This window comes from Cavia porcellus, unplaced genomic scaffold (assembly GCF_034190915.1).
Source record: "Cavia porcellus strain 051 isolate PalLab524CR breed Dunkin Hartley unplaced genomic scaffold, mCavPor4.1 scaffold_4, whole genome shotgun sequence".
Taxonomy (NCBI): domain Eukaryota; kingdom Metazoa; phylum Chordata; class Mammalia; order Rodentia; family Caviidae; genus Cavia; species Cavia porcellus.
Window position 1 is genome coordinate 120,947,656 of NW_026947487.1, and position 26,565 is coordinate 120,974,220.

Genomic DNA, 26,565 nt, shown 5'->3' on the forward strand with positions numbered 1-26,565 from the left:
GCTGGCAAGGGCCATGGAGTAGGGACAGGCAGGCTAGCCCTGATTCTGCTGCTCTGTGTCCCATGGGGAGCACAGTGACAAGGGCAGGGAGAAGGTTGTGGAAGGCCAGGGTGGCCCTGAGGGGACAACTCAGACAAGACTGCAGCATCTTATATGTTTTACCTGTACTGGCTCTTGGCATTTTATGTCTGTTTGTCTTTTTTTTTTTTTTTTTTTTTTTTGTACCAGGGATCAAACTCATGACTTTGCATTTGCCAAGCAGGCACTTATACTGCTGAGCTAACCCCCTGACCCCACCTTTATTGTACCAGAAATTGAACTCATAGCCTTGTGCTTGCCAGGCAGGTGCTGTGCCGCTGAGCTATATCCCCAGCCCTTGTTTTTGTTTTTTTGTTTTTTTTGAGATAGGGTCTTGTTATATGGTTCAGGCTGGCCTTGAACTCACAGGTAGTCTAGGTTGGCCTCACTCCTCCCTTAGCCTTCAGATTGCTGGAATGACAGACATAGACCACCAGACCCAGCTTCTTAGCATTTCAGTGGGCCACTCCCCCTCATTGACATGACAGCCCTGTGAGGTGGGCACTCCCAGCCACACTTCTAGAAAAATCTAAGGTATAGGAGGCTTGGGTGATTGACTTGGGGATGCTGCATCCATCTTAATTGCTATATACCTGTCTCAGAGCCATGAGACAGAGGATTGGTATGAAGACCAGGACCTTGAAACCCTTGGTCCTCAGTCTAGCTGCCCTGTTTCTGGTCTACCTCTAGGTGGATGGGGACATCCCACCCAGGGTGAAGAAAGATGCACACGAGCTCATCCTGGACTTCATCCGCTCCCGGCCTCCTCTGAAACAGGTATTGGCTCAGCACATACACCTCCAGAGGACCTGGAGACTGGTGCTGCCCTCTGCTTCCACAGGAGGCTGCCTGGCTCTCTGGCCCACAGGCTGGAAGGCTGGTCCTGGCTCTGGCATGGCATGGCCTGGTGTAGTGTGTGTGGGGTCTTCTCTAGGAGGAAGAGTTTTGGCACAGGTGCCCACTACACCCCAGGGCAGCACCCCCTCCCAGCAGGTGGGGATGATACTGAGTGCCCTGGACTCCAGGTAGGTCCCTGCCATCGCCTGCTTTCCCCTGCCCCTTGGTGCACACTTCCTTACAGGTCTCTGAGCGCCGGCTTCGCCCACTGCCACAGAAGCAAAGGACCCTACATGAAAGGATTCTGGAGGAGATCAAGCAGGAGCGCAGGCTGCGGCCTGTGGGGGCCCAGCACCTGGGAACTCGAGGTAGGCAAGGGAAGGGCATGATGGAGGGAGATAACCCCCTATGCGGGCCTGCTGGGGCCCGTACTTCCCCTGGCCAGGTCCCAGACCTGGGGTGATGTCAACCCCATGAGCTCCTGTGGCCATGGGTGATCTGGAACATTGTAGTTTTGCAGGGTTAGACCAGGACCCTTGTAAAGTTTTAGTGAGAGACAGGTGAGGAGGAAGGGGTCCTGTGCTCTAGTCTTTGACCTGAGTTTGCTATTTTGTACTTTGCACAGTCAAATGACAAATCTAAGCATTTAGGAGAGAAAAAATAAAGCAGTGTTTTTAAGTGGGGAAAACCAAGCATTTATTCAGATGTTGAAAACCTGATCTTCCTTGCAGAATAGAGGAAAAACTCCAGTCCCACTTCTGCTCTGCCTCTGGGAGGTAGGGTGGTTTCCTCCATCGGGCTGGAGTTAAATGGCTGACTGGCCTCAGTTTCCCCTTCTGTCACGATGGTGCATGTAAAGCTGTGGCTCCTGCTCACTCTTCTGTCCACTGCAGGCTTTGGCTCTCTGCCCTGCATCCTCAACGCCTGCTCTGGGGATGTCATGACTATTTCCTGTACCAACCTGTCTGTCACGGATATTGGAAGTGGCATTCGGCACCCACGGCCTCGGGTCCTGCTCAAGGCACCCACACTGGCTGAGATGGAGGAGATGAATATCTCTGAGGTCAGAGGCATGAAAACCCTAAGGAGGCAGAGCAGGGGTGGGACAAGAAGTACTGGCAAAGCCAGAGAGCCAGGCAAGCCCTCTCAGCAATTGGAAGTGACCATGGGATACTCAACCAATGGCCTGGGGCTAGCTCTTCTCATAGGTGTGCCAAAGAAAGCTGCACATAGACATGATCCCTCATTCTGTGGCCAGACAGCTGAGCACCCCTTGGCTGGAGGGCAAGGTAGTCACAGAGGGGCCCCTTGGCCACCATGGCTGCTGAGTGCTGCCTTCCCCACCTCTTGGTGGCAGCTATCTTTCAGCCTCCTCCTGTACCAGGTCTGTCCTACCTTGGTCCTTCCGGAAGGCCTCATGGATGGCTTGGGCATTAAGGCATTTGCCACAAACTGTCCAGGCATGGGAGGGCAGAGCCGGACATGGTGGTAGACACCTATAATATAAGTACTTTGCTAGGCTTAGGCAAGAAGACTACAAGTTCAAGCTTAGCCTAAGCAATTTAGCGAAGACCTTGTCTCAAGAAAAAGATAAGAGAATGACTGGCAATGTAGCTCAATGGGAAGGCCCTGGGTTCAATCTCCAATAACACTAAAAACAAAAGAAGAAAAGTGGGAGGACAGCCCAGGATTCTAGACCCAGTAGCGGCCTGAGTCCAGGAAATCAGGATGTAGGGGCAGCATGGTTAGGGTGGGCTGTGTCTGACTTGTCTGCAGGAAGAGGAGTCTCCGTGTGGAGAAGTGACACTGAAACGGGATCGCTCCTTCTCCGAGCATGACCTGGCCCAGCTACGGAGTGAGGTGGCCTCTGGCCTGCAGCCAGCTGTTCCCCACCGGGAAGGGACAGGACTGCCCCAGCCACGGGCAGGCAGCACACACACCTGGAGGCCCACTGCCTGGGACCAGGGCAAGTGCACCTTGCACCCCAACTGCCCTCCCCTCAGATGCTACCATGGCCCCATGGCCTCTTTGGGGTTATGGGTCCTGGCCAGCAGCAGCAGCTGGGGTGGGAGGGGTTTGGGCAGGCAGGATACATGGTCCTCTCTACCATAGACAGGTGCAGCCCTTCCCACAGGAGAACCTTTTTACTAAATAAGCACCCATGTTCACTGTAAATGGTTCTCTGAGTAACTTATACCCCTCACTCCCATTACTCAGGGATCACTGTTGTTGCCACACTGGGAAGCAGGCGGGAGCAAGTGCCAGGCACTGGCTAGGCCTCTCCTCTCTATGGGAACTAGAGTCCCTACCAGTAGGGTGTCCACACCAGAACCCGACCCATCACCAGTGGCCATTCCATTGCTGCTTTCTCAACAGGGAGCTGAGTACTACACAGTGTCTACGGCCATGCAGGGAGTTCCCCTAGACTGCATGTAAGGCTGGCACCCACCCCCAGGGCATATAAGTCTCTGTCAGCCCATGAGCTGCCCAGAGAAACTTCCCTTCCCTAACCACCATGGCCCAGACCAGGCCAGCTCTAAATCTCGCTGTTGCCCAGCTTCCTCCCATCTGCAGTCTCCCAGAGACTTGAGACCTGGCATGGAAATCCCTCCTCCTGCTACCTGACAGTATCCCAAGGAGGAAGGCAGTCCTGTGAGGTGCCCTGTGGCATGCTTGCAGCTGGCTTCATCTCAGGCCTCCAACATGGGCTCAAAACAACAGGTGGTGAACTACACAGGTCCCATCAGAGACATGCCTTCCACCTTAAAGCACACGCTGTCCCTTCTCCTTGGGAGCTGCTCTCCTCTTAGCACTCCTGCTGGGCTCCTCAGGCCTGTGCTCTTCCTCTAGGGTCCTGTCCTGTGAGTGTCCAGGCCCAGTCTGACTCTGGTGCCCCCACAATCAGCAGTGTGAGTTCTGCAGACAGACCTGACACCTCTGCACCAGACACCAGGCACCTGTGGCTGGTGAGTGACAGTAGAGCTCTCCAATGCCTTTTGATCCTCCCTAAGGCCTCAGCCTGCGAAAGACCTTGTAGGTGCTGTGGACTGAAGTCCCAGGGTGACTCTGGAGCAATGTGGGCAGCAGGAGAGTGTGGGCAGAGACCTAATTTTGGTCACCAGAGTGCTGGTCCCATTAGCTGCAAGCTATGTCTGCCTTGCAACTGAGAGCCTACACCCACTACCTCCTTCAGGTGGGGACTGGAGTCCAAGTGTGTGGCTCTCACCAGGTAGGTGACAGGAACACTCATGAGTGTGCAAGTGTCAGTGGTGGTTAGTATCACCATTGCTCTGGGGCTTTATAAGAGGCTCAGAGAAGGATGGCATTAGATGCTTTGAAGAGTACGAAATGTTTGGTCTTCAGATGTGTGAGAGAGAAAACTGAAAGAAAGAAAGGCCTTTATTGAGGACACTGTAGGGCTGCCAAAGAGATGCAAGCACCCTTTGGAAGCCTCTGGAAAAATTATGAACTTTATTTGAATTTGATAGGGGTGGAGTTAAAGGGGCGGGCGGAATGTTGCATTGACAACTGATTGGAGGAGCATTGGCTCCTGCGAGGAAAGCAGGAGGATTGACTTTTGGGTTTGCGTGAGAAGGCTGTGAGGCATTGTCCAGTGCCTTGTTAGCCCGCACATGGGGAAAAACCTGTCACAAGTTCTGTGTAAAGATGACGCGGTGTTCATCTCAGCCAGAGGGGTGATATGTGCCTCTTTTAGCTTTGGATTAGTTATTTCTGCCTGTATTAAAGCTAATTTAGCATCTTAAAGTAACACTTAATATCGTACATGATTATTGAGAGTTAGGAACCGTTCTGAGCTGTGAGGCTGTAGTGGGGGCTGCTGCCCTGCATGGCCGTGGCAGAGGGCTCAGCCCTGTCACATGGCTTTGTGGGGTTTGCTCAAGTGACCCCTTAACTCGGTAGCTGATGTCACTGAGAGGAAAAGTGCTATTCTGTGCTATTCTGTGACCAAGTCCCAGGTGGACACATGTCACTGTTGTGTCACCAAGTCCAGCCCACTCTCACAAGGGAGGGGATGTCGAGCAGCTACCACCTGAGGAAATGGTAACAGGTTTTAAAGTCTGCAAGTCCCCTGAGTGATTTTTCAGTTTAGACATCTTGGAAATGCTTTCTGACAAGTTTGGCCACCAACACCAGAAATTCCCACAGCCTTATCCTGCCTAGGCACCTGCTTGCCCTGTACCAGAGAGCAGTATGTTAAAGATTTTTGTGTGTTGCCTCAGTAGAGCTCAAACACAGAAGAGAGAAAAAGAATTAGGAAGAGCCTGCTCCAAGCTCTGTGCCAGCCCTGGGAGATAAAACCAAGATCACTCAACAGGAGGCTAGGCAGGTCCCAGAGCTCTGGGTGTGAGGCATCCCATGTAGAATCGGTCCCTGGGGCCAGGTCTGCAATGAGGCAGGGGAGCTCAGGGCTTAAGGTTTCCAAGGGGAGTGAAGACTAGAGATGGACTCTGTTCAGCTCTGATCAGCCATGGTATGTGTTGCAGGTAGGGATGGGAAAAGGGAGTTCAGGGGAGGAGGCTGGCAGGGCTAGGATAGGATGTGGGGCTGTAGGAATGGGGAACCCTCCTCAGAAAGTGGCAAAATGATGCCTGCATTCCAGGGAGTTGCCAGGTGTCTGTCTGGGCTGGGGTCTCTTGGGAAGAAGGGGAGCTTGCTAGGCAACCGTCTGACCCTGCCCCACCCTAGGAGTTTAGCCATCCAGTGGAGAGCCTGGCCCTGACAGTGGAGGAGGTGGTGGACGTGCGCCGCGTGCTGGTGAAGGCTGAGATGGAAAAGTTTGTCCAGGACAAGGAGCTCTTCAGCAGCTTGAAGCGGGGGAAGGTGAGGCTCCTGGACAGGGTGGGGTTGGGGGTGCTGCCAGGGCCAGCTGCACTCGAGGCTATGAGCAGGCTGCACTCTAGCCAGGTCTTTTCTTCTAGGTTTGCTGCTGCTGCCGGGCCCGGTTCTCACTGTTCTCCTGGCCACCCACCTGTCTCTTCTGCAAGAGGTGAGCCTCACAAGGGCACTGTGGCCACAAGTGAGCAGGGGTAAGAAGAGGTGGGGAGCTGTATCAGACCCTGTGATTGTAGGGATGTTTAGCACACACCACCACAGCTGTGAATGTTGAGTCTTTCAGTATGGTGGGGAGTGGAATTCTTTTTCAGTCCAAAGGTCTCTTATTTTATACCTATTATGTCATACATTTAGCAGCATTGGGCTCCTTTTCCCTTTCTTTTAAGATGGGGTCTCACTGAGCACTACATTGCTCAGGCTGGCTTCCAATTTGTGATCTTCCTGTCTCAGCCTCCTGAATAGCTGGGATTAAAGGATATGAACTTGAAACCTCCTTTCAAGTAGTTTTCGCAGGGACTTGGGATGTAGCTGAGTGGCAAAACACTTGGCTAGCATGTATTAAGCTCTGCATTTGATACATAGCACTACAAATAACAATAACAAAACATATACATATACCACACAATGTCCTCATAAAGTGTGGTTCTCTGGGTGGAGCAGGCCAGGGCTTCATTGAAGCCAGGACCTTTTTCTTTGGCTCCCTTTTTCTGTTCATTGTTCTGGACACCACTTTGACCCCTGAGCTTGATGGATTCTCTTGGGGAGCCTCACTCTTATCCCATTTGCTGACAGCAATGTGACAGTGCTGAATGACACTGTTGACTCCTCCAGCTTTGCCAGGGTGGCATGCAGAGAGTGTTGCTTCTTCTCACTCCTTTGATTCTCAGGTGCCATTTTTCTTGGAGATCTGCATGGAGGAGGATGTTTTCTGAGATGCCTGGAGGGCCTATGTCAGGTGCCTCCAACTTCCCCTTGGTGGTAGCCATTCTGACAAATTCCTAGAAGACGATGGTACCAGCCAAAATGAGTATTTAGAACTAAAATTTTAGGTGTTACTTAAATTAATTTAAATAGCTAAGGAACTCCCATTTTCAGTCAAGATGGAGTAAACAGGAACCTGCAGCTGAAATAGCCAAATCTCCAAAACCAAAAGATACGAAACAATGGTTTTCAAGACATTGGCCATCAGCAGCGCTAGGAAGCAGACCAAGAGTGTCCAGGACACGTGCGCAAGAGGCCAGAGTACTGGGAGTCTCTGGGAAAGTTCCAGGGGAGACAGGCACAGAGGGCCTCAGTGACTGGCCTCAGAGAAGCCATCGGACCACTGTGCAGCTTAATGAAAGGAAGTTAGTGGTTGACAAGCTACTGCCCATAGACACATTGGCTCACTGCCTGTTTTTTGTTGTTGTTTGTTTGGGTGTTTGTTTGGTTTTCTTTTTGACACAGTCTTGCTATGCAGTTCAGGCTGGCTTTAAACTCACTATGTAGCCTAGGTTGGCCTCAAACTCACAGTGATCTCATGCCTCGCCTCCTGAGTGCTGGGATTACAGGTGCCATTGCCAGTTTTGTAAATAAAATGTCACTGGAACACAATCCTATCCGTTCACTTACTTGTTATACTTTTAGATTTACCTATAATGTTTACTCTCTTGCCCTCACAGAAAAAGTTTTCTTATCCCGTCCAAAAGACTTAAAGAAACAGTGCTTGTACCTAGGGTTTGTTTCTATTAGACATAACCAAAATGTCATAATTCACAGGGCACCAGTAGGACACACAGGAAGGTCCTGCCTCCCTGGGGCAGAATCAACTCCAATTTTTTTTTTTTTTTTGTCTTTTTCATTTTATCAGTAACGGGGATCGAACTCACGACTGCCTGCTTTCAAGGCAGGTGCTTATGCCACTGAGCTAAACCCCCAGGCCCCTCAACTCCAATTCTAAGTAGTCCCAGACTGAGCATCAATCCAAGGGAGACTGATGAGTCATCAAAGCAAGACCCAACACACCAGCCTGTTCCAATTTGTATGTGTGTCTGCTGCAAGGAAAAATAAATCCTCAACTAGTTACTTCACGATTTATCTCAGTAGATAAAACTGCTAGGTGTGGTGGCCCATGCCTGTAATCCCAGCATTTGGGAGGCTAAGGCAGGAGGATTTCAATAATTTCAAGGCCAACCTGGGCTACATAGTGAGTTCAAGGCCAGGCTGAAGTACATGAGAGATATCTGTCTCAAAAAAACAAATCCAAAATAATATAAAATAAAAAGTAGTTTGAGGGGCTGGGGATTTAGCTCAGCGGCATAAGCGCCTGCCTTGCAAGCAGGCAGTCGTGAGTTCGATCCCCGGTACCGATAAAAAGGGGAAAAGGGAAAAAGACAAAAAAAAAAAAAAAAAAAAAAAAAAAAAAAAAAGTAGTTTGAAAGGTGTCTCATTTCACTTGTAAAATATTATGCATGTTTTGTTAATATATGCTTAAACTTGTCTGGAGAGTAGAGGCTGTATTGCCAACAGAGATCATCCCTGTAGTTGGCTGTCTAAATCGTAACTAACATAACATTTGAAGTTTTACAGGAAAGCATTTACTTTTGAAATTGAGTGCAGGAATAATAAATGTTCATCAACGCTTAGAATGGAGCACTGTCTCAAGAGCTTTCTGCTTCTGTAGTAAGAGGTATCTGGCGATCCAGGCCAAACTTTCAGGGGGAAGCTGAGAGACAGAGGTGTATTGGATTGAAGCCAACACAAAAGAATCTGCAGTAGAATCAAGTCCTGAAGGAAGAGAGTTGGCGGATGGGTGTGCCCAGCACCTGGGGCAGGTGGACAGAGGACAGAGGCTACCTCTTCCTCCTCTTGCCCACTCATGCCACCTCCTTTCTTTCCAGAGCTGTCTGCACTTCCTGTAGCATAAAGGTGAGCTCGCGTGGGGCTTTAAGTCTGTGAGCTGAGACAGGCATTCTGCTGTTTCCCAGTGCATATACCGCACAATCCCATCTCACCCCATATCCTTCTCCGGAACCCTTTCTTAAACTTACCAAGACTGTGAAGTGTTTTGTTTTGTTTTATTATTTTTTTGAGACAGGGTCTCACTAAGTGATGTAGGCTGGCCTTGAACTCACAGTGATCCTCCTGCCTCAGCCTCCCAAGTGCTGGAATTACAGATGTGTGCCACCATGCTCAGTTGACTGTGAAATTTATAAGGGTCTCTTGGTTAATCTCTTTTCTTTTCTTTTTTGTACCGGAAATCTTAACTCAGGACCTTGCACTTGCCAGGCAGGCACTGTGCCACAGTATATCCAAAGCCCTAGCTGGTCTACTTTTTAAAAATGGAGTGGTTTTTGTTGTTGTTGCTCGTTTGTTTTTTGTTTTTTGTTTCTTGTTTTGTGTTTTTTTTTTTTTTGTTTTGTTTTGTTTTTGAGACAGGTCTTGATGTGTAGTTCAGGCTGGCCTTGAACTCACTATGGAGCGCAAACCGGCCTTGAACTCACAGGGATCCTCCTGCCTCAGCCTCCTGAGTGCTGGGATTACAGGTGTGCATCACTACGCCCAGCTTTAAAAATGTTTTTAGCTGGGGCTTCTTTATAATCTACCCCGACAATACAGAAACTCTTCTGTCATCAGTGTCATATGCTGATTGTGTGCAGGGCACAATGCCAAGCCCTTTATGGTATAAAAAGGCACTGTTTCTGCCTCTAAAAATCGTCACTTACATGAGCAGAAACAGCAGTGGTGTGAGAAGGTGGGAGCACGGGTCCTCAGGAATGTGGGGCTCCCAAGGGTTTGTACCTGGTCCATACCTCCCTCTGTATTGCAGATGAAGATGCCTTCTAAGAAGTGTGCACACATCCCCGTCTACTCTCTGGGCTTTGAGAGTCCTCAGAGGACACCCACGGCCAAGGCCGCGCCTGCGCAGAGGAGAGAGGTCTTCCAGTGTGTTGCTTTGCCTTGTTGAGGGGGTCCAGGCATTTGGGGCTTGTAGGAAACCGGCAGCTGGGGCCAGGCCCCTTCCTGAGAGGGCGGGCAGGGGAGTGATTCATCCTGCCCCGGGAAGTAGCCTAGTGAGTTCCTTCTCTAAATCCCATGCGTGGAGGGTGAGGGGAGGGGCGGTTGTGGGCCTGAGGACTCTGGGCCGTTTGTGATTTGGGAGGACAGGACTGGCGGCGTCTCAGTCTGATGGTCCTCTCCTGGCCCCTGCCCCAGGTCCCTGCAAGGGCCACGGTGGCGGAGCGTGGAGGAAGAGTTCCCGCACATCTACGCACATGGCTGTGTCCTGAAGGACGTCTGCAGCGACTGCACCAGCTTCGTGGCTGACGTTGTCCGCTCCAGCCGAAGGAGTGTGGACGCCCTCAACGCCACACCACGCCGCAGCCGTCAGACCCAGTCCCTTTACCTCCCAGACACCCAGACCCTAGACTTCCAGTGACAATGGCCCAGGGCGGCCAGGCCTGCGCATGTACATATATACATAGATGCCTTTCTATAATATATGCATATAGCCTATATATTTATAATGTTTTCTTACCCTCTGCTCATTTGGGAGCAGGTCCACTGCAGGGCCCTCCCCTGGGAGGCTGTTCCCATTTAAGACTCCTGAGGGTGGGGATGGAGGGTGTTCCTTTTCTTGAAAAGGGAGGGCAGGGAATTCCAGACCCTGAATCTCCAGGACACCCTGCCTCAGTTCTTACCGGTACAGGTCGTACCATACGCCCACTTCCCCTTCCTGGGTAGGAATCTAGGTTGGGTTGGGGAACCTGCCTGCTTCTGCCTCCTGATGGGGGCCTAAGGCACCTGGAAGCTTCCAGGTGGGTGGGAGGGACCCTCTGGGAGGTGTGCCAGGCACCCCACATCTCCATTATGAAGGCTGAGGCCACGCTTGGACTCTGCCAGCACATCGCTACCACCCTACCCCTCCAGGACCTCTAATGCACTGGTGCTATGCTCCTCACTGCAGGCCAGGGGCCTGGGGATACTAGATGGTCCTGGCACAGCTCTGGAAAGTCATGCCCATGGCCATGTGACCCTAATAAAGACGATCTTATGGTGACCATCTGGGGACAAAGCTGTGGTGGGAAGCTGAGGCAGGAGGATCCCAAATTCTGTGAAGGTGAAGCTCAGCTCTGAGGGGCTGCCTGCCCTCAGGGACAGAAAAGTCTTCAACACTGCTGTCAGGGTGCCCATCACAGAACATGGCATCCAATGCCTGTCCACAAAGTCCTAGTTAGGCTCCTTGGCAGGCTGAGGCAGGAGGATGGCAAATTTGAAGCCTGTCTGAGCCACTTACTAAGATCTTGTTTCAAAGTAAAACTAAGAACAAGGATTGGGGAATGAAGCATTTGCTTAGCACACAAGAGATCCTGAGTTAAGTCTCCAGCACCACACACACACACACAACCTGATGCTTGGGGCAGCTTCTCTGCCCACTCCATAGCCCCCGTCATCATGGTCAGGGCTGGATCCAGCTGCTGGCTGTACTTGCTGGCCTGGGTCCCCTTTGGTCTGGTTTCTCAGCCCCCTAGTCCTGTTCTTCAGGAAGAGGACCCAGCTAGTGTTCCAGAAGGGTGCAGGCTGAGAGTACCCTAGCACTGAGCACCTTGCAGCTCACATGCACCACAAAGAACGGTTCTGCATCACTCCTAGCAGATGAGGAAACTAAGGCCAAGTATGTGAAGGAATGTGGCAGTGCATTCCAGGAAGTCAACTCCAGACTGCTCAGCCCATCAGGGCTGGAGGAGACCCCCAAAGGACAAGGATTCTAAGTTGGGCCTATGGGAAAGAATACCCTCAGCAGCTGCAGTCCAAGAAACTCGAACACACAAAATCAGAGCAGCTAATAAAAGTACCCAGCTCCCACTGTTTATTTGAATATAGACTGTTTATTCTTGTGTTTTTATTCTGTTTAAAAGAGAACCAAGTGTGGAGGTGCAAAGATAGCAGTCTGGGAGACTGAGGCAAGAGAATCACATTGAATACCTGCCTGGAGAACTCAGTGACTTAATGAGACCCTGTACCAAAAACTTAAAAAAAAAAAAAAAAGGCTAGGGAAATAGCACAAAGTGGAGGCCCTAGATTTAATCTCAAGTACCACACCAAAAATAAGGGGGATGGAATGATTGGGAATTGTCACACATTCGCAATAAAAGTTTTCATCTGTGTAGAAACATCAGCAGACACCACTGGATGTCAAACATCATTGCTATTATCTCCCTGAGCTTACAGAGCAGAAGTTGGCACTGGGCAACTTGCCCACCTCACAGTTCCGAAGTAGGGAGAACCAGGTCTGAACCCCTAGACAATAGGAAGTCAGTGCTTACAGCAGTGGAAACATATCCTGGGGGCAATGAGCCTTCTATTTAGCTTCTTGCTGAGACTGCTTGGTGGGCAAACTCCAAGGACAAGTCAAGAACTGTCTCTTCCATATCTCTGGGCTCTGAGGGGTGCCAGCCTCACCTCTTTCCCCAAGCTGTACAGACAAGCTGCAGAACTGACTACTGAAACAGCTCTTGGCCTCATCTGGACAAACACAGCTTTCCTTGTTGACGCCTCAGGCTGCAACAGCCAGGGAGAAACTTGCATACAATTGCCTGTTTGTGTGTCCCTCATAGTGTGTACCACCTATTGGGGAAGGGAAGATTTCCAGGCAAGAGGCCTTAAATTAAGGACTTTCTTGGATTCCATCCATAAGCCTGGGAACACAGGCTTGTGTAGACTGGTCAGGCAACTCTCAAGGGGGACACAGACATAGAAACCAACAACTAGCCTTCTTAACAGGCCAGACAAGAGTGGGTGCTGAGTGTGACTAGAGTGAGGCCCCCATGGAGCACATGATTCTGGTCAGCAGTGCACACCATTCCTTGAGGAACAACACTGACACCATCCCAGCCTCAGTGGAGCCCACACTCCTGGGGAAAACAGGAGAAAGTACAACCCAGGGACAAGAGCAGCGAGGATCAGTGAGGAGACATCCTGTGACCCAACCTTGTCCTGCTCCCCATCTCAGGCGTGGCCAGCAATGGACCTCACCTGCAGTCTGGACTCAAACCTAACTGCAACCCAGGTCCTTTTGAGTCTCAGGGCCTGGCTTAGCCCCATAGTAGGCCATTCCATGTGCTAGGCTGCTTCTCACCCCTACACCAGTTCATTTTGCTCTTGCAATTCTCAATCCTGACTGCCCCTGGAATGTGTTTTCAAAACAGTTGAACTCCAACTCAGTTGGGGGAGGATATTTAATGTCTTTATTGTAAAATTTTCTCTAGAAGATAGTGCACAGTAAGAGTGGCAAACTTCTACCTTAGGATACCAATTCCCACACCTATATGTTCAAGAGAATTGCAACTCCTAGAAACTGAGATTCGGACCCATTTATCTTGGGGAGGAGGGGTGCACAGCTGCCTGCAATTTGGAGAAGGTCCTTGATTTAGGGACATGTGTTTCTGGCTTTATTTTTTTTTTTTTAACTTTTTTAAAAATCCGTACAGGGGATCGAACTCACGACTGCCTGCTTGCAAGGCAGGTGCTTATGCCGCTGAGCTAAATCCCCAGCCCCATTTCTGCTTTTATGTATTTATTTATTTTAGAGGTAGGTTGTCGCTATGAAGTCCAGGGTGCCTTGGTCCTCCCGCCTCAGTCTCCCAAGTGCTGGGATTATAGACGTGCGCCACCACGCCAGCTAGATGTGTTTGTTTATACAAAGACGAAAACTGTCCCTGCGTCCTCCGCATCCTTCCTATGCCCTAGGAAGCACTCTGCGAACCAGGGGCTAACGTATGCGTATGACTGGCTCTAAGCCTCTCCACCCGCCACCCTTGTCACAGATGGTCATCTGTGCCCCCCGCTTACGAGCCGAGAACCCCGGAAAAACACTTCAGGGCAGTCAGCCGGGGACGCTCAACTCTCGCGGGAGGCTCCAGGACTTTCTTTGACGCCACAGGTGACGGACAGGAAGTTCCGGAGAGCCGCAGCACGCAGACGCGACACGCCAGCCTCTGCTAGTGCGTCGTCAGTGCGCAGGCGCGCCAGCAGCTAGACTGCTGCTCTTCCTTCTCCCTCAAGACGTAAGGCGTAGGGTCCTATGTCGCGCCGGGCCCTCCGGAGATTGAGGGGGGAACAGCGTGGCCAGGAGCCCCTCGGGCCCAGCGCCCTGCAGTTTGTCCTCCGTGATGACGATGACGCGGAAGAAGAAGGACCAAAGCGGGGCCCGGGGGTCCGGCTCCCCGGAGGGACAGGGAAGGAGGGCGTCCAAGTCAACAACCGGTTCGAGCTGGTGAGGAGCGGCTTAACCTGAGGGGGAGGGGCGTACCGGAGCCGTGACGACCGTGGAGGGCCGGGTGGGCGTGAAGTTTGTCTGGACTGCGAAGTGGGCGGGGTCGTGATGTTGGGGGGGGATGATGGACTGCGGGCAGCGGGGCGGGGCCGTGACGTCCGGGGCGGGATTTAGCGGTGTGGGTGGGGCCCTGGTGTCTTGGATGGGGCTAAGGCCTGAGTCCATACCCTGTCAACCGGCCGGGTTTTGCGACTGTTCGCGGAGCCGGGGCGGGGCCGCGGGCTGAGCGAGCGGGACTCTGTCCTAGGCCCTCGTGAGGGGCTTGGCCTGAAGTGGGGAGGGCCATGGCCCGGACGAGGCGAGGGCGCGAGTGCGGGAGCGGTCAGCCGGCTGGGTGGTGAGACTGCTGGAGCCCGAAGGCTGGGACTGCGACATCCAGAGCGTAGTGTCAGTGGAGGTGTGGGTTTGGTATTTGAGGGTGGGTAGCGCGCTGTCAAGAGACTAGGCTAGGAAGCCTTTTCTTTTCCTTTCCTAGGGAGCCTTTCCTGCAGGGGGAGGGTGGAGCCGTTATCCTGGGCGGGGCTGCAGTGGGGAGGCGGGACTAAAAAGCATAGAGAAGCGAGCGCGGAGGGCTTTGTAGTTCTGCGGCTGGATGGAGGGACTGCACTGCAGCAAGGAGGGCAGGATGTCTAAGGGAAGGGAATGGCGGTGACTGGAGTGTGGTTAACGAGCTGGGCGGCGGTGGAGAGATGGGGCCCGGCATCTCCAGGACTTAGGGGTCTTTCTTTGATTCCCTGAATGAGCCGTTTCCCAAGTCTAGCACTTCGAGGCCTCACAACACTTCTTGCTGCCCAGAACATGCTGGTATGTTCATCACTCACGGCAAGTGTCTGACATAAAGAAATAACTCGTTAAATGTGAAACGCCTCAGATGCCCTGATGCTTTCTCGTTAGCACTGGCCACCATCTATAGGTTTACGTGCAGATTATCTGACTTTAGCTTCTCCTAACACCCTGTATGATAGGTAGCACATTTGTTCTGCTCACCTTGTATCCCCAGTCAGTGCTGCACATAGTAAGGCTTCTGCAGTCGTCCGTTGAATTAAAGAACAAATACTTATGGGTGTGGAAATTGGAGAAGCTAACATCCTTTGTAAACTGTCACCCAGTATTCCATTTGCCACAGCTTTATGTCAGGTTGTCAAGTTAAGTGGTCTAAAGACATTGGCGAGTGGGAACATCATAAGACAATTTAGTGTAGACTATTGACCTTTCCACTTGAGGTAAGAGACAGGTCTCAACCCTGAAGATAGGACTAAAATTCCTTCTTGAATTTAAAGCATGCCTCCAGCCATCTGACTGTTGGCCTGAAAGCCAACTCCTATTTCCTATCTCATTTCTTTCTTTTTAACTTTCATTATGAAAGTTTTCAAAAATATACAAAAATAGGGTGGTACAAGTAACCCTTATGTGATGAACACTGAGTTCCTACAATTATCAACACTCGGTGAGTCCATGTTTCTCTAATACTTTTACTTTTTCTTTTCTTTCTACTAGGAATTGAACTCAGGGTGTTGTACATGCTAAGCATGTTCTGCTGCTGGGCTGTAACCTCACCTGCCTGCATTCTGATAGGATATTATTATTACCAACTCTAGCCTTTTTCCTGGTACCACCTGTATTCATGGGTCAGCTCAAGATTAGTCCTGCCTGAGGTATCTCCATGTGTCCAGACACTGATTGACCTTATTGTGTCTACCCAGAGCTGCTGCTGAAAGCCTTCCTTGTTTCTGTTAAAGGTCTTTCCTTTCTTCCTGTAGCCAAGGCCAGACACTTGGAAGGTATCTCTGGTTTTATGAAATCTGAGTGTATACCATGGGGAAGTTCTGTGTGGCTCCAAGTGCATAGAGAGTGTAACCATGTTCTTGGGGTCTGTCCCTGTGCATTCCTCTACATTCTTCTCTGAACACATGCTGGTCACAGCCCTCTTGCTGACAATCCCTAAGTAGCCCAAGTTTACCCAGTCTTCCCATATGTTTTTCCCCCTTTTATCTTTCTAAGCTTTCCCTCTCTGCTCCATCTGTCCTGACTCCTCTACTATCCCCTGCCTACCTCTTTGTCTCAATGGTGGACACAGGGCCCACTCACCTCATTTGTTTTTTGTTTTGAGACAGGGTCTTGCTATGTATTTCAGGCTGGCCTTGAACTCATATACTCAACTCATAAAACTACAGTTGTTCCACACTCCTGTTTTTCTTTTTTCTTTTTTCTTTTTATCGGTACCAGGGATCGAACTCACGACTGCCTGCTTGCAAGGCAGGCGCTTATGCCGCTGAGCTAAATCCCCAGCCCCTACTCCTGTTGCTTTTATTCCAGTCTCTTTCCTTTTTCCTGGCAGTTACAACCAAATATTCTTTAAATAACTTAGTTTTTTTTTTGTTTTTTTTTTTTTAATTTTATTTAAGGAGAAAAAGAAAAAAAAAACAAACAGAAAAAGGGTACAAGTCATACAGAATTTCAGAAAGAATAAACAGTAGGAAATCACTAGTTAATAGATTACATATCGTTATCTTAGAAATAGTTGTTCAAGCCACAAAAGCAAAGCATACAAAGTGGACTCTCAAACAGTGAGACTGCAAACAGTTTTGTTCAATGATCCAACAAAACTCAGTAATATGGTTATCTATCCTATACACTTAAATATATATGCAGTTATATCCTTTAGAGCACTTTCTTTTCCTTTCTTTTGTACAATGACAATTACACATTTTGGGTTTTTTACTCCCACAGTTCTTATTACTTTTTTTTTTTTGAAGAGAGTAAAACTGAATGTGACATAACAGAACAGAGTCAGTCAAATCAAAAGGACGGACATAATAGATAATGTAAAAACAAAATACAAGGTGGTCAACAATGGTTACCATAATGCCTTTTGCTATCTTAAAAAGAATTGCCTATATCATCAGTTATAACAAAATTGAGCAAAACAGTAAAGAATAAAACCAAAACATTGGAGACATTACAGGGCTTTAAAAGAAGATAATAGTCAACCAGAATGGGTGTCATAATGAATCTTATTGTCTTCACAGTTGTTGCCTATACTTTCGAACTTGGTACTATCAAGCAAAGCAGAATAGGGGAAAATCAGTCAAAACAAGATGGTGAAGGCAATACAGGGTTTCAAATCAAGTTAATAGGAAATCAAAGTAGGGGCTGGGGATTTAGCTCAGTGGCATAAGCGCCTGTATTGCAAGCAGGCAGTCGTGAGTTCGATCCCCGGTACCAATAAAAAAAAAAAGGAAATCAAAGTAGGTTATTATAATGTATCCTGCTATTTTTCGTTTATTTTTTCCTTAATTAAAAAGATAAAAAAGTAAACAATTAAAACGAGATTGAGATAAAAGAGGGCATAACAAAACAGCGCAAGTCAAAGCATAACCATTGGAGCAAAATAATGTTTCACCACAAGATATCCTGACATAAAAGTAGTTACCATAGTGAAATCTTTGAGTATAACTTCGTATACTATAGCACCAAACATATCAAGACAGTGCAAAACCATTCAAGAGAATGACAGTATTGCAGGGTATTTAGAACCAACTATCAGAAAATGAACAATGGTTTCTTTATAATCTCCTTGTCTATAAAAGTTTTTGCTTATACTATCACATATAATAAAATCCAATAAGATACAACCTGTTAAGATCGATGGAGACAGAAGAATAAAAGCTTAATGGGACTTCAAAACAAGATGATACTAAATCAGCACTAGCTATTATGATGTCTTGTTTTCTCCAAAATAGCTGTTCCTACTATCCAATCTTCTCTGCCTCATTTCTGTTGAGATCTTTTTCTGTCGTTCGTTGTCAGTTTGTCTTCTTCATTTTGCTTTCTGCTCCATTCGTTGTGGCCTCTCTGCCACTGTTTCTGGAATCTTGGTATTTTCCTTTTTTAGAATATCTTGCAGTATTCTCTGTAGAGTTGAATTGGTGGTTGCAAATTCCCCTAGTTCCTCTTTATCCTGGAAGCACCTTGTTTTTCCATCAATTTCTAGGGACAGTTGTGCAGGATATATCAATCTTGGCTGGAGGTTATTATCTTTCAAAGCTTGAATTATTTCCCCCCATGGCTCTCTCTGCCGTGTGGATTTGGACCCAGCAGCGGTAGCAGGAAATTCAACGTGTGGCTTCCAGTGGCACGGGATCCAGCTTCCGCGTTGAGATTTTATCTGTTCCTGTTAGAGCACCGGGATGCGTTTCCAGTTGGTTTCTCTTAGCTTAGATTGTTCCTGGGGCGGCAGGGTATGTCTCCCCTTGCTTAGGACTCCTCGCACTGCCCCATTCCTGGTTTCTAAGTGGGGTATCTCAGAGAGCCTCCTTAGCTGCTGCTATCTATCCACCATGTTCTCCCGGAAGTCCCATAAATAACTTGTTTATTCATTTTATTTTGTATCAGTTGGTGTTTAAGCTTTCTGAGATGAGATTTTGATGTTCACTAATGTACTCTGTTTGCTTTCCTTGGTCAGACAAGTAGTTGCCATCTGCTGTCAGAGTGTAGATGGTTGCTGCAGTCAGAGTGGCCTGGACTTGAATCCTTGAATGTCTTTGTAGATATGAGAGCTTGGGCAACATAACAAGTATAAGCTTTGGGCAGGTTCTTGTTTATGTCGTGGGTTGTCCTAAGGGATAAATGAATTTGGGAGTACAGGCCAGCATTTGACAAATACAGATATTATATGATGCTGAAAACTATAGGGAGCAAAAGAACATCCCTGAAACATGTGATTCTATGTAGCTTACTAGGACTATTTCCAGGACCTGTTGGTTCCTTCTTAGGGAAAAGGAAGCAGGGCACAGAATGATCTAGTGCCCCTCCTCATTACCTGTAGCACTGATGTTTGCATTATGGCTGACTGGTAGTGGAGTTTCTTTAAGTCAGAAATCCTTTTTATTCCTGCCTGCAAGCGCGTGGTCATGAGTTCAATCCCTGGTATCGATTTAAAAAAAATCCTCTTTATCATTTTTGTGAGAGAGATTTTTAAAAATGAATTTATTAGCCAGGTACTTGGAATTCCAGCTATTCAGGAGCTTGAGGAGGAGGATCTTGTGTTAGAGATCAGTTTAGGTAATTTAGCAAAACTCTGTCTTAAAGTTTAAAAAGTAAATTAAAAAGGATTGGGGATGTAGCTTAGTAGTAGAGTACTTGCAGAGCAGTAAGTATACTGGGTTCAATCCCTGGTATCATTAAAAAAAATGCAACTTATTGACATAATATATAATAAAGTATGCCCATTTTAAGCATATAATCCAAGTTCTGACAAATGAGTAAGTACTACCACCAGAAGACCTCGCTGTATGTGGGTCATGCCTGCTCTTGGAGTCTGTATGAATGGAATTACTCGAATGTGCTTTCTGTTGTCTGGCTTCTTGATAGTCATATATACCTTTTTTTTTTTTTGAGATAGGGTCTTACTAAGTCATTAGGTTATTTTCCCAGACTGGACTGGGACGTATGATTGTCGTGCCTCAGTATCTCAGAGTGCTTGGACTACAGGCCTGAGCTGAGATGCCATACCTGGCTCTCATTTGGTTTTTCATTTGTTCAGTTTTTTTTTTACTTTTTTTTTTTTTTTTTTTTTTTTTTTTTTTGGCTTTTTCTTTTTTTTTTTAATTAGTACTAGGGATCGAACTCACGACTGCCTGCTTGCAAGGCAGGCGCTTATGCCGCTGAGCTAAATCCCCAGCCCCTCATTTGTTCAGTTTTGAGACAAGGTCTTGCTATGTAGTTTAAGCTGACCTTGAACTCACTGGGATTCAAACCTATTTCAGGTTTCCAAGTGGGAGTGCTGGGATTACAGGCATGTTCCACCACTCCCAGCTTCGTTTGGCTTTAATTTACATCTGCAGGTAACTGGGCCTATTTTCACATGCTTATTGGCCGTTATTCACGAGAACTTCATTTCTCATGAAACTCCTTTTTGCACTTTTTGTCCTTCTTTATATGCGGTTGTATTTTTATTGTATTTTATTGTAATTTTACAAAAGTTCTCTATATGCTTTAAATCTTGTGTCAGATATACATATTGTGAATATTTCTTCCTATAAATATGCCAAGTAAACAATAGTGAATTAAAAATACTAACTCAGATAGCACTTGTACATTACAATGGTTATGTTGTATTAGAAGAATGTTTACAAATCAGTCATTCAACTCACATAAGCTCATAGAAGCACAATTTTCCCCGACAACTGCAGAGTTGAGAGAACAGCTCAGTAGCCTCTCTGACACTGGTTTTAAGTTCAAGGGTTCCCTAAGACTACTCTGCAGGTTCAGTAATTTGCTGAAAGGGTTCACAAAACTCATTGAAAGCTCTCATACTCGGGATGACTTTTTACAAGGGAAATTTGCAGATTGAAGTCAGCCAAAGGAAGAGGAATATGGGGACCATAGACAAGCAGCAGCAGAGCTGATGCTTCTACTGCCCTGTCCCTGTGAAGGTATGCCTTTCCTGGTATCCTAGTATTCATGCTTTTGTTTTAGAGGGAAAGCGACTACTTTAGTAAGTGCATTATTAACAGTAAATGAACCAACTGGCTTGTATTCGTTCTTAAACTTTGAAATCTCCCTGTGAGGAGAGGTCCTGAAGCTTTTCGTGTTCTTATGTGTCTATCCTTTCTCTTCACAGTTACATCTGCAATATGACATGCACATTCTGCCCCTGCTACAGCCCCATGCAGAATTGTCTCATCTGTTTCTTCTTAATGATTTAACTTTTTCATATGTCTTTAGTTAGTATTTTTATTCGTGCTGGTGGGACTTTGAAGAGCGTGGCTGATTGGCGGACCAAGAGCCCCTCAGTCAGGAGCCATATCTTTGGTTATGGTGGATTTGGCTGCCTGCTGAATGTGGGTGGCATTGACAACCTGAGAGGGTCCCTAGTTTTTTACCATGATGCCTTTTCATGAATTTCTGAAGCTTTTTGATTTTATTCTGTTTTGTTAATGGTGCTGGGATCAAACCCAGGGCCTCATACATGCTAGACAAGTGCTCTACTACTAACTAAACCTAGGCCTTCTGAAGAAGTTTTATTTAGGGACACATCAGTCTTTTAATTTTAATTCAGGCATTCTATAATTTCTTATGATTCACATGTAGAAATAAGACAATATTTTGTACAAGTCCCGGATTTGATCTCCCGCACTTCCCCAAAAGAGAACTATTTGTCCATGTTCACATTCAGCCAGCAGAGGTACTCCATCATGTAGCAGCTGTTTCCTGATTGTATAGTCAAGGACTGTGAGAAAATGGGTTCTCCTAGACCTGCTGAGAGAAGTGTACTTTAGCAGGTCACTCAGAGGACAGTTTGGCAACAGCCTGAGTGACTAGGAGTTTCTCTTCAGGAATGTACTGGAAGGAAATCACACTGGCTCTATGCAAGGACTTAGTACAAAGACTTTGATATTATAATTGGGGATGAAATTTTGAGCCTGACCAAATGTCCCATAATAAAGATTGATTGGCTTCTAGAGCATTCATACAGCATCAGATTATGGGCCTTCATATCTGTGGGTTCCACAGCCTCAGATTCCATCAACCATGAATTGAAAATGATAGGGAAAAAAAACACATCAGTACTGAACACGTGCAGACTTTTTTTCTTGTCATCAGCCCCTAAATGCTACAGTGTAACAGCTGTGTACGTGGCATTCCCATTGTGTTCTAGGTGTTATAAGTGTCTAGAAATGGTTTTAGGTACACTGGAGGATGTGCCTAGGTTATCTGCAGATGGCGTGGGGTTTCAGCTGAGGGATGTGCATGTTCATACATGAGGGGCCTGGGATCAGTGCCCTGCAGACACCAAGAGTAGCCTCACTATGCAGCCATTGAAGATGATGTCATAGAATAAGATTTCTTATTATTTCAGGGGCCAAAGGCCACTTTGATAATGCTTTAAAAACTGTATAAACATGCCTAAAATTATTAGAATGTATTATTAAATTATTAGAATATATATATTTTTTATTATTAGAATATATTAACTAATCCCCCACTCCACCCCATACCTGGGATCGAACTCACAACCATGTGCTTAGCAGGCAAGTGCTTGAGCTGCTGAGCTAAATCCCCGGCTTTTTTTTTGGAGATAGGTTCTCATAATGTATTCAGGCTAGCCTTGAACTCACTGTAGCCAAGGCTGACCTTGAATTCATGGTGAACCTCCTGACTCAGCCTCCTGAGTGCTGGGATTACATGTGTGTGCCACCATGCCTGTCCTCCTTTAGCATTTTTCAAAGAATCTCTTGTCTCTCTCATGGTACTGAGGATTGAACCAAAGCCTTGCAATTCAGTGAATATACCCCTTAACCCTTTTTCCTTTTTTATTTTGAGGTAAGTTCGTGCTAAATTGCTTCAAACTTACAACATGACTGCTTCAGCTCCTGAGTAGCTGAGGTTATAGGCAATTACCATTGTACCAATTGAGGCTCTGTCTTTTGAGATAGGGTCTCACTATGCAGTTTAGGCTGGACTTGAATTCATTTTGTAGCCAAGGATGGCCTTGAATTCACAGCAATCCTGCCACAGCCTTCCAAGGGCTGGGAATACAGGTGTGTGCCACCACACCTGGCAGGCTTTGTCATTCTTAACTGTCAGATGCAGAAGCACTTTGTCCAGCAACAAAACTTATGAATTCCTTGTTCCAGTGCAAAAAGTACCTTTTAAAATTTATTTATTTATTTAGCAAGCCCCTTTTTGGTGATGGTTGTGCCTTAAATTGAAACTTTCTTTCTTGTAGAGTTAAAAACCTAAGGCCAGCACAGTGCTACACACCTGTAATCCTAGCTACTTGGGATGCTAAGGCAGGGAAGTCATAAGTTTGAGACCAGTCTGGGCAATTTGTTGAGACCCTGTCTCTAAATAGACAGACAGAGCTAGAGTGTATCTTATTACAAGGCTGTGGGTTCAATCCACAGTAATTCATACACATGCATATAAACTGTATTAGTCAATCATGGTAGGGAAACGTGCAATTTTTTAATAAAATGAATCCTTTCAGATCCAAGAAGTTCAACAAACCTAAAACAAAGTAACATAAAACCTCAACCAGGGATAACACATGCCAATAATCCTAGCATATTTGGAGGCTGAGGCAGGAGGATTGCAAATTCAAGCCCAGCCCAGGCAATTTAGTGACTTGGTGAGATCTTGTCTCAAAAGTAAAAACATTTTAAAAAGAGCTGATTACGTAGTGCAGTATGAAGTCCGTGGTGCTGAGAAGAAAAGAAAATCCCAGCAAGGTAAATAATTGAAAACCAAGAGTAAAAAGAACCATCAAAACAAGTGGTGATCCAGGCATGGTGGAACATGCCTGTAATCTAAGCACTCTGGAGGCTGAGTGAGACAAGACCATTACCACAGGTTTGAAGCCAGACAGGGCTACATACTGAGTTCAATCAAGACCAGTCTAAACTACATAGTGAAACCCTGTCTCAAAAAATATAAAAGGAAAGAAAGATAAAAGGAAAACCAGCTAGAGAAGAGAAACACTGACAGAAGTGATCACTAACTTCTCACTGTGTACAAGCCAGAAGAAGAGACAGTAGGACTATCTCAGCAAAAGTTCTGGAGGGAAAATTCAGCCCAACATCTATATCCACAAAGATATATTTTTTTTTTTATCAGTACCGGGAGTCAAACTCACGACCACACACTTGGAAGGCAGGCGCTTATGCTGTTGAGCTAAATTCCCAGCCCCCACAAAGATATTTTTAAAAAATGAACATTGAATAACAATAGTTTCTTAGGTACAAATGCTTAAAAAAAAAAACTCTTGCCAATCAGTACTTCTTTTTTTTTTTTTTTGTCTTTTTCCTTTTTATCGGTACCAGGGATCGAACTCACGACTGCCTGCTTGCAAGGCAGGCACTTATGCCGCTGAGCTAAATCCCCAGCTCCGCCAATCAGTACTTCTAAAGACATGTAGAAGGAAATCCTTCAGCCTGGTGGAAAATGACGTCAGGTAGAAATACAGATCTATGGGAAGAAATAGCAGAATTGAATTATTAGGTTAAATGTACAATCTGAGCTGGGCATAGCAGAGCATAAATCCAGCCTGTGCAACTCAAAAACATAGCAGAGCATGAATCCAGCCTTTGCAACTCAAAAAGATCCAGGGATATAGCTCAGTGACAGAGTGTCCCAACTTCTATCCCAGTACTAAAAAAAAAAAAAAAAAAGGAAAGGAAAAAAATCCCTTTTCCTACTTTTAAAATTTCTTTAAAAGATAATTTATTGTTTAAAGCAAAAATTATAGTATGTTGAGCTGGGTGCAGTGGTACACACCTGTAATCCTAACACAAAGAAGGTTAAAACAGGAAGATTGCAGTGCGTTCAAAGTCAGCCTGAGCTAATAGTTCAGTGCCATCTTCCATTTTTTTAAATCTTTTTTTTATTAGTACCGGGGATCAAACTCACAACTGCCTGCTTGCAAGGCAGGTGCTTATGCCACTGAGCTAAATCCTCAGCTGTTCAATGCCATCTTAGACTGCAAAACAAGACTCTGTCTCAAAAAACAAAGAAACAAAATAATAGTATGTTGAGTTTATAACAGATCATGAGAGAAGAAAATAGAAATACACTGTTAACAGTTCTCATGTTTTATGTGACTGATAAAGTGGCTGACTATAGTCTGTGTTAATAAAAGAAACTTTTTAGTTTGGTATGGTAGCTCATCTAATCCCAGGACTCAGAAGATCTCACAAGAGGATCATTGAAATTGAGACTAACCTGAGCTATTTAGTAAGTTTAAGGGCAGTCTGGACTTGATAAGATCTTGTCTCAAAATGCCAAAAACAAAAAACTATAATAAAATCTTGTAAACCTTAGAGTAACCCTCAAAACATGAAATAGACATAGGGCTGGAGTGTAGCTCAGTGGTAAGAGTGCCAGCCTAGCATGTGGGAAGCCTTGGGCTCAAAACCCATCACTGCACACCCACAAAGCACATGAGAGGATTCCATAGGTTATATATAACACCTCAGGACCTGCTTATCTGCATGCTTTGATGTCATGTAGCAAGCCCTGCAGTGATCCCCTGCAGATGCTGAGAAGCAATTATTAGAAAAAATGTCTTGATGCATGGGTCTTTGGTGCCTTTCCTTCCCTCAGGTTTTTGTCCAGGGACATCCAACCTGCAGCCCACAGGATAGTAAACTTTTCACATTATGTGATTGTTAGTACAGTTCCATTGCAGTGCTAGCAAGGCCAGGATAGGCAGCAGTGTTGCAGGGATGATGCCATGGAGAGGTTCCAGGGCAGGTGGTACTGATTCTTCCTCCTGTGATGGTTGAAGCCAAACCCTTATGTGTTAGTCATGGCACACATGTATGCAATTTGAGGGGTAAAAGGATGATAATAGCATTTCAGCCAACCTACATTCATGTGTGCCTGTGAAGATGGACATTTACTGATATTAAGCAGAATTGTAAGTTTTATTTAATAAACTTTGACTTATGTTGTTGCATAAAATAAGTTAAAGTATAATGGAAGTTTTGTTTCTTATGTACACTAACCATGTGTGCTTTTGGGAGAGAGTACTAGAGATTGAACCCAGGGCCTTGGTACCGAGCTACATGCCCAGCCCTTTTTGTTTGTTTTTTATTTTGAGGCAAGGTCTTGCTAAATTGCCCAGGCTGGGCTCAAACTTGGCAGTCTTCCTACCTTAGGCTCCAAGCTGTCATGTCCTGCTATATCACACATTTCCTACGCACTCAAGACAATTGCCACTCACTGTGGCCCAGGCAAACCAGAAGGTTGGACACCTACACGCTCACCCTCCTCCGGCTGTGCATGAATTGAGGTTTAAGCCCGTGGTAGGAAGGGACAATTTCAGTGATTGGCCACAGTGTATTTTAAATTTTTGCTTTGAGGATACTTGAAAAGTAGGGATAAATTGTGATTTGGGGAGTTCTTTATGATGGTATCTTTGAAAACATGCCATGTGGCTACAGAGATGCTGGGTTTGTCCGAGGCTCCTCTCTGAGCTAGGACTTCTTCTGAAACTTAGAACTGTGTCACTGTGAGAAATAGACTCTCCATTCCTTCTACCACTGGCCTTGACCCATGCTGAGTCTCCATTTGTATTCACTTCTGCATTACTGTCTAAAGTGAACCCTGACCAGCAATGCCCTGTTCCCCCAACCTATTTTCCAGATAAACATTGAGGACCTTGAGGATGACTCAGTGGTGAATGGGGAGCGATCTGACTGCGCACTCACACATACTGTGGCTTCGGGGAACAAAGCCCGGGCCCCACATGGAGGCCCAGATACCAAGCGAGATGGGGATGTGATCAAGGGAGTGTCCCCAGAGCAGGTATGGGAGCCAATGGAGGTATAATTTTCTGTGTTAGATTTTGTTAATTGCCTGGTTTCTTAAAAGTTCCCTTGGGGGCCCTTGATGGGACTGGTGTCAAAATCCTTAAGAGTTGTGGCCTGAAGGTGCCACAGTCAGGGTACCCTCCCTACCTGCTGTGTTTCAGAAGC

General features: G+C 46.7%; 2 protein-coding genes across 12 annotated transcripts in view; both read left to right on the forward strand.

Annotated features, from left to right (window-relative positions):
* Spire2 (spire type actin nucleation factor 2) overlaps window positions 1-10,263 on the forward strand; it is a 30,178-nt gene extending 19,915 nt beyond the window's left edge. For 6 of the 9 annotated variants that reach the window (XM_003461208.5, XM_063247883.1, XM_013149591.3 and 3 more), the window contains 10 exons: window positions 769-855; window positions 1,160-1,283; window positions 1,809-1,978; window positions 2,692-2,881; window positions 3,766-3,881; window positions 5,623-5,757; window positions 5,856-5,923; window positions 8,649-8,676; window positions 9,578-9,693; window positions 9,964-10,263. In XM_003461208.5, the coding sequence (XP_003461256.2) occupies window positions 769-855; window positions 1,160-1,283; window positions 1,809-1,978; window positions 2,692-2,881; window positions 3,766-3,881; window positions 5,623-5,757; window positions 5,856-5,923; window positions 8,649-8,676; window positions 9,578-9,693; window positions 9,964-10,186 (1,257 nt within the window). In that variant the 3' untranslated portion in view covers window positions 10,187-10,263. Of the gene's footprint in view, window positions 1-768; window positions 856-1,159; window positions 1,284-1,808; window positions 1,979-2,691; window positions 2,882-3,765; window positions 3,882-5,622; window positions 5,758-5,855; window positions 5,924-6,656; window positions 8,545-8,648; window positions 8,677-9,577; window positions 9,694-9,963 lie in introns of those variants that run through there. The other 3 variants (XM_004999427.4, XM_004999429.4, XM_063247884.1) reach the window with 3 other exon arrangements.
* Window positions 10,264-13,737: 3,474 nt separating this feature from the next.
* The window catches only part of Tcf25 (transcription factor 25), a 29,011-nt gene continuing 16,183 nt past the window's right edge, over window positions 13,738-26,565 (forward strand). The window contains exons 1-2 of one of the 3 annotated variants that reach the window (XM_063247886.1): window positions 13,738-14,023; window positions 26,234-26,395. In XM_063247886.1, coding sequence (XP_063103956.1) covers window positions 13,832-14,023; window positions 26,234-26,395 — 354 coding nt within the window. In that variant the 5' untranslated portion in view covers window positions 13,738-13,831. The remainder of the gene's footprint in view (window positions 14,024-26,233; window positions 26,396-26,565) is intronic. The other 2 variants (XM_063247885.1, XM_003461196.5) reach the window with 2 other exon arrangements.